The 7,731-nt window shown below is 35.5% G+C and overlaps 1 protein-coding gene across 2 annotated transcripts in view; it reads right to left on the bottom strand.

Annotated features, from left to right (window-relative positions):
• Window positions 1–802: 802 nt before the first annotated feature.
• The window catches only part of LOC112504724, an 11,556-nt gene continuing 4,627 nt past the window's right edge, over window positions 803–7,731 (bottom strand). The window contains exon 2 of one of the 2 annotated variants that reach the window (XR_003068254.1): window positions 803–905. Coding sequence is in view for 1 of the 2 variants with exons in the window: in XM_025108662.1 (XP_024964430.1) it covers window positions 6,755–7,501 (747 nt within the window). In the remaining variant the exon portion in view is untranslated. Of the gene's footprint in view, window positions 906–6,051; window positions 7,502–7,731 lie in introns of those variants that run through there. The other variant, XM_025108662.1, reaches the window with a different exon arrangement.

The raw sequence follows: 7,731 nt of genomic DNA, 5'->3' as shown, positions 1-7,731 counted from the left end.
ACAAATAGCTGATTTATTAACATCTGGATTTACTGGCAATTTAAAGGGCTGGTGGGATCTATATGTTACTAAAGAAGAAAAATCTCATATTCTAAATGCCAAAAAATATGTGATCAAACAAGAAAATAATCAAACCACTACTACTCAAGAAGATGATATTATCAACACGTTAATATACGCTATTATCAAAAATTATATAGGAGATCCAACTTCATTCCAAGAAAAGAGTGCTGAAATACTCTTAAATTTAACTTGTAGAAAAATTCAAGATTTTAGATGGTATAAAGATATGTTCCTAACCAAAGTTATGTTAAGACCAGATTGCAAAGAAGCTTACTGGAAAGAAAGATTTATTGCAGGTCTACCAAATCTATTCGCAGAAAAAATAAGAAATACTCTAAGAGAAAAATATACTAATCAAATCCCTTATAAAGATTTAACTTATGGTGACCTAATTAGTTACGTCAATAAGGAAGGTTTATCAATTTATTCAGATTTAAGACTTAAAGCAAAACTCAAAAAAGATAGAATTACAAATAAAAATGAATTAGGAGACTTTTGTCAACAATATGGTTATCAACCTATTTCAACACCATCTTCTTCAAAATCAAAACATAAAAAATATTCAAAAAAGAAATTTTCAAAGAATAAATATAAAGAAAATAAATGTAACGCCCCAACCCATACATTGCATGTAACACATATTTCATACCAAAGAAATACATATTCATATACCATTCAGGTCCCTTAGTACAAGAATCTACCATGACCAAATACAAGGTCCAAAAATTCAAAATACATATCTTGTACTAATCAAACAAAACTATTCATCAAAAGCAACTCCTCATCCAAAATGCATAAAGAAAAGCATTACATCTTTCCCTTTTGCTTACCTTTCGCACCTCCTGCAATACATATTTAAAAATGCAAAACAAAGGTTAGACCGAGAGGTCTAGCCAGATACCCTATTCATGTCATTGCAGGGTGAAGGATCACCAAAACCTTTTTTTTTTTTTTTTTTTATAATATTTATATACGGCAAATGCAACAAATAAACTCACACACCCTCCTCACATTTGGTGAGGTTTGAAACCTTTTTTTTTTTTTTTTTTTGAAAACATCTATTCATATACAACAATTATATGAACACATAAAACTTAATACCAGATCATTTTCCACTTTTCAAGCTAATCATTTAGCTATTAAAATCTCATACCGCTGAACCAATCAGGTTCCATACAATGCCACTTTTTAAACCTTTTCTTATTAAACAAGGTTTAAACAAAGTTTCAGGCCAAACCTGTTATTTTCTCCTCAATAACATTCAGACTATGATTTCCTATAAGAACCATGATTCTAAATCTTTAAATCACAAAGAAATAAAGATTCCAAACCACGGTAGTCTTAAGGGATATAATAGAAAGAGTTATATAATACAATCACACATTCAAATGCCACCCTTATATCAAATGTACATCTCTCCTTGATATGCCACCCTTATCCCATGGTACACCTTTCCTTGATATGCCACCCTTATACCAAATGTACACCTCTTCTTGATATGCCACCCTTATTTCTTCATCAAAACATTTCATAAAAATAATTCCAAATAGACTGCAACCATTGAAATTATTATCATTCCAAAATAATTTATAACAAATCTCAATTTGATGATAAAATAACAGTTTTTGACTTCCAATCATAAAACACAACTCAAAACCGATCAAAATAGGCTTGGTCGGTCTTCATCTCCGGTCAAGTCTTATCCGATTTAACACTTTAGCTCAAATTCCAACTTTGTCCGATTTACAAATCCGGGCAACACATCAATCAAGGTTTAATCGGTTTAACACTTGGCAYAAAATTCTAACTTTGTCCGGATAACAAATCCGATCAACGCCTCATCCAAAGCTTTGCCCGATTTAACACTTAAAACATAATTCAACTTTATCCGGATATAAGTCCGGACAATACCTCGATCAAAGCTTGACCGATTTATAATTTAAATAACTTTGTCCGGATACAAATCCAGACAACACCTCGCACAACCCTTGTTCGATTTAAGCAATATCCGGACAACTCACCGTTCAAGGCTTCCGATTTAAAAAGATATCCGGACAAGCTTTGTCAGGTTTAACACTAATCCGGTCACTCTTTGTTCGGATAAAACTTTAAACACAAGATATGGTTTTTGATTCAAATAATAAATAACATTCAAATAAAAACCAATATAAATTTTTATGCCAAAAAGGTTTAGAAATCACTCACCTTAACATGCTGTTTGAAATCAAACACTTGAAATCAACCCTTTTGAAATCTGATCAACTCTTCCTCTTAAAACACACAACTTTCTTTCTCAGAAAATAACCAGAAGAAGAAAAGTGGGAGAGGGAGGGGCTTCACCCCCTTTATATACTCTCCAAAAGTAAGTCGGCTACACATTCTACCTCATGCATACTACAGATTCCACCTCATGCATCCTACACATTCCACCTCATGCATCCTACACATTCCACCTCATGCATCCTACACATTCCACCTCATGCACACATACATACTCATATATATATATATATATATATATATCCGTACACCATGCATACATACTTCATGCACATATGATTATATAAATATATACATACCCATATCAAGCACATATATCATGTATATATATTTATATATATATATACTTCCACATGTGTACATATTCTCATACACATAATCACATTATGCACATGAATTCCATACACTAGCATGATCAAATAAAACAATTTTATCATGCTATTACGTAATAATATAGTCAGATAATCACATATTTATTACCTCGAGTGATAACCAGGATCCAATTATCACATTATCCACCCCTTAAAAGAATTCCGTCCCAGAATTCCTTTAATAAAAAAGCCATGGGTATTCTGATATCATCTTTGACTCCAGTTCCCATGTCGCTTCCGGTCCTTTATGAAACTTCCACTGAACCTTTACCAGACTTATTTCTTTGTTTATTAACACCCTGATCTTTCGGTCAATTACGGCTTCTGGTGTTTCCACAAAATGCAGCTTATTGTCTAATTGAATCTCTGGTAATGGTATATCTAAACTCTGATCGACCAAACATTTCCGCAAATTCAACACATGAAAAGTGTTGTGAACTAGACTCAGCTCTTCTGGCAGCTCTAGCTGATATGCTACTGGCCCAATTCGCTTACATATTCTGAACGACCTTACATACCTCGGATTGAGCTTTCCTTTCTTTCCAAATCTGATAACACCCTTCCATGGCGAAACTTTTAACATTACAAAATCACCGATATCAAATTCAATTGACTTTCGACGATTATCTGCATAACTTTTCTGGCGATCTTGTGCTGTTTTGATTCTTTCACGAATTTGTTCAATCTTTTCAGAAGTTTCTTGAACAATTTCAGGACCCGTTAGCTATTTTTCACCCACTTCATTCCAACACAACGACGTTCGACATTTACGTCCATACAACACTTCATATGGTGCCGCTTGGATACTGGAATGATAACTATTGTTATGTGCAAACTCTATCAATGGCAAGTGATCTTCCCATGATCCTCCGAAATCAATAATACAACTTCTCAACATATCTTCGAGAGTCTGAATAGTTCTCTCACTCTGCCCATCAATCTGCGGATGATAAGCTGTACTCAATCGAATTTCAGATCCCAAAGCTTTCTGCAATCCTCCCTAGAACTTTGAAGTAAACCGACTGTCTCTATCAGAGATAATAGACAATGGAACACCGTGTCTAGTAATAATTTTTTTTGATGTAGATCTGTGCTAGCTTTTCTAAAGAATATTTTTCTCTTATTGGTAGAAAATGCGCAGATTTTGACAGACGATCAACAATTACCCAAATCGCGTCATACCCCTTTGGAGTTCGWGGTAACTTCATAACAAAATCCATGGTAATGTGATCCCATTGCCATACAGGTATCTCTAAGGTTTGAAGATTTCCATACGGCTTTTGATGTACGATTTTAACCTATAAACATGTCAGACACTGTTCCACATATCGAGCTATATTTCTTTTCAACCCTGGCCACCAATAAAAAGGTTTCAAATCTTTATACATCTTATTGGTGCCTGGATGAATAGAGTATCGAGACTTATGGCTTTCATTTAATATCATATTTCGGATATTTCCAAAATATGGTACCTAAACTCGCCCTTGAAAGCACATTAGTCCTTCGTTATTCTGTTCCAAGGTTGAAATCATCTTATCCAACCTTTCTGCTTTAACAAAATCTTCTTTTACAACTTCTTGTTGACATCTCTGAATTTCCTTACGAATGTCAGGGATCAAATTCATTCTCATTGCTACTGCTTTAATGGTTCCACTCTTTTCTTTTCTACTTAAAGCATCAGCTACCACATTAGCTTTTCTCGGATGGTAAAGGATTTCACAATCATAATCATTAACCAGTTCAATCCATCGACGCTGTCGCATATTATTCTGGTTGAACAAATGTTGTAAACTTTTATGGTCAGTATAAATCTGACATTTCGTTCCCAGAAGATAGTGTCTCCAGATTTTCAGAGCAAATACCACTGCAGCTAATTCCATGTCATGGGTTGGATACTGCTTCTCATGATCTTTCAATTGTCTTGACGCATAAGAAATCACTTTTCTTCTTTGCATCAGAACACATCCCAACCCTAACTTTGAGGCATCGCTATAAACCACAAAGTCTTCAGATCCATCTGGTAAAGTCAATACTGGTGCACTACAAAGATGATCTTTTAACAATTGAAAAGCTTCTTGCTGTTCTTCTTCCCACTGAAATTTAACCTTCTTTCGAGTCAATTTAGTCAATGACACGACTATCTTAGAAAAGTTCTGAATGAACTTTCGGTAATAACCAGCCAATCCTAAAAAGCTTCGGACCTCTGAAAGATTTTTCGGAGCTTCCCATCTTGCAACACCTTTTATTTTTGTTGGATCTACTTTTACTCCTGATTCTGAGATAACATGACCCAGAAATTGAACTTCTCTTAACCAGAACTCACATTTGGACAATTTAGCATACAACTTTTCTCTTTTCAACAATTCCATTATCAAACAAAGATGTTTTGCATGATCTTCTTCAGTCTTAGAGTATATAAGAATATCATCGATAAATACAATAACGAATTTATCAAGATACTCTTTACATACCCTATTCATTAAATCCATAAAGGCTGCAGGCGCATTAGTTAAACCAAATGGCATAACTAAGAATTCATGATGCCCGTACCTTGTTCTGAATGTTGTTATAGCAACATCTTCTTCTCTGACCTTGAGCTGATGATACCCTGATCTTAAATCGATTTTTGAGAAATAACTTGCCCATACCAGTTGATTAAACAAATCATCAATCCTCGGTAAAGGATATTTGTTTTTGATTGTTAACTTATTCAATTCACGATAATCTATACACATTCGCATAGACCCATCCTTCTTCTTAACAAATAAGATCGGAGTACCCCAAGGTGAAGTGCTGGGTCTAATAAATCCTTTATCAGTCAAATCTTTCAACTGTGCAACCAATTCTTTTAATTCAGATAGAGCTAAACGATACGGCGCCTTTGCTACTGGTGCAGCTCCTGGTATAAGATCGATTCGAAACTCAATGACTCTATCTGGTGGTAATCCAGATAAGTCTTCTGGAAAAACTTCTGGATATTCATTAACAATCGGAATCGATTCTTTTTTTTTTCTTTCTTCAAATCAATTACATATGCCAAACATCCTTGGCACTTCTTTCGAATACTTTTCTGAGCTTTCATTACTGACAAAATATTAGTGTGATGATTCTGACGATCACCATAAATAACAACTGTTCTCTGGTCTGGCAGAATAATTCTGATCATTTTCTGATTACAAATAATACTAGCCTGATACTTTGCCAACCAATCCATACCCACTACTACGTCAAATTCTTTCATTGGCATGAGAAATAACCGGATCGGAAGTTTACAGTCCTCAATAACAATATTACAGTTATTGAACACACTAGTAACAGTTTCTTGACTATTAGCAGTATCAACTACTAATTCATCATTAAGTAGCACAAAATTTAGACATATAGCTTGAGCAAACAATGGTGATACAAACGAAATGTTTGCACCAGAGTCAAATAACACTTTAGCACATATTGAATTCAGAAGAAATGTACCTGTTACTATATCTGGTGATGCTTCTGCCTCGTTCTTAGTCATTTGGAAAGGCCGTCCCCGTGCTCCTCTTTGCCCTCCTCTGTTCACCGTAGGCCTTCCCCGTGTACCCGACTTATTACTCCCCATTGTTAATTGTGGAGTTCTTAACAATGGACAATTCGGTCGAATATGATCCGGAGAATTGCAATTAAAACACCTTTTTGTTAGTTGGACAATTTCTAGATAGATGGCCTGCTTCACCACACTTGTAACACTTCCTTGGATCCATCTTACACTCACCTTGATGAATCTGTCGGCACTGTGAACAGACTTTTTCACTGCTCTTCTGTTCAGATCTGTTGTCATATCTTACAGGTTTTGGTCCTCGAAAAGATGAAGGCCCCTCTCATTTTCTTTTCTCAACAATCTTTCCTTCTGATTGTCTATTCTTATTTCTTTTAGTCACCTCAKCTGCCTCTACTGTTAATGGAAAGGTATTGGGGTTCATAGCAATAACGAATTCCCTAATTGAGGGTTTCAGACCCCAAATAAACCTTTCTATCTTCCTTGATTCAGTCGAAACATAGTGTTAGGCAAAACGAGAGTATTCAATAAATCTTTCAGTATACTCTCGAACCGTTCCATTTCCTTGCTCTAACTTCAAGAAATCTTCCTCCATTTGTCTCACAGCCGTTTTTGGACATAACTGATTTTTAAATCTATCCACAAATTCTACCCACGACAAAGTCTGTAAAACATCTGTTCTGGTAGACGATTCAACTTCCCACCAAAATAAAGCATTTGACTTCAATACCGAAATAGCAAATCGAACTTTATCTGTTTCCGGACACCGAATGGTGTTGAACACAGATTCCATCTCTTTGATCCAGCACATAACTTTCATTGGATCTCTCTCCCCAGAAAAGGTTGGTGGTTTGCATGCTAAAACCATCTTAATATCTCCTTCCTTAGTATGATTAACTGGAACAGAGGGATGAACTTCCACTTTTTCCGTTTCCACCCTAGCCGATATTCCCATGATAGATGTCATAGTTTCCTGCAATTTCCCTATTTCCTCTGCCAACATATCCCGAGTTATATATTCTGGGTGTGGCATCGATCTCTCCTGAATATTCCTAGAGTGAGATTCTTCATATTCAGAATGTATTTCAGTCCGATCCCTTCCCTGAGACTGACTTCTTCCTCTGCCTCGTCCCCTTGGTCTTCCCCGACCTCTATTTCCAGACGTACTAGTTGGAAGATTAACAGGTAACTCTTCCCTTTCTTCAGACCCTGGACGAGCCGTTCTTTCAGATCTTCTAGTTTGGCTAGACATCTGCAGAGTTTAGTATTAATAATCATGTATTCACATTCTCAAATATAATGCAGTATTCAAGTTCAAATGTGTACCTGTAAATTCATAATTACACTGGCCAGATGTAATTAAAATTTACCTTACACACTGTTCTTTCAACCCATCATATTTATTTCCAATGGTGCTAACTATGTCAGGGACCCTTAACATGCAATAAAACAGTTTAAGTCTAGGTATCATGCTGTTAAATA

Source organism: Cynara cardunculus, unplaced genomic scaffold, assembly GCF_001531365.2.
Source record: "Cynara cardunculus var. scolymus isolate 2C unplaced genomic scaffold, CcrdV1 Un_Scaffold_6632, whole genome shotgun sequence".
NCBI classification, from domain to species: domain Eukaryota; kingdom Viridiplantae; phylum Streptophyta; class Magnoliopsida; order Asterales; family Asteraceae; genus Cynara; species Cynara cardunculus.
This window is presented reverse-complemented; position numbering and strand designations above follow the sequence as displayed.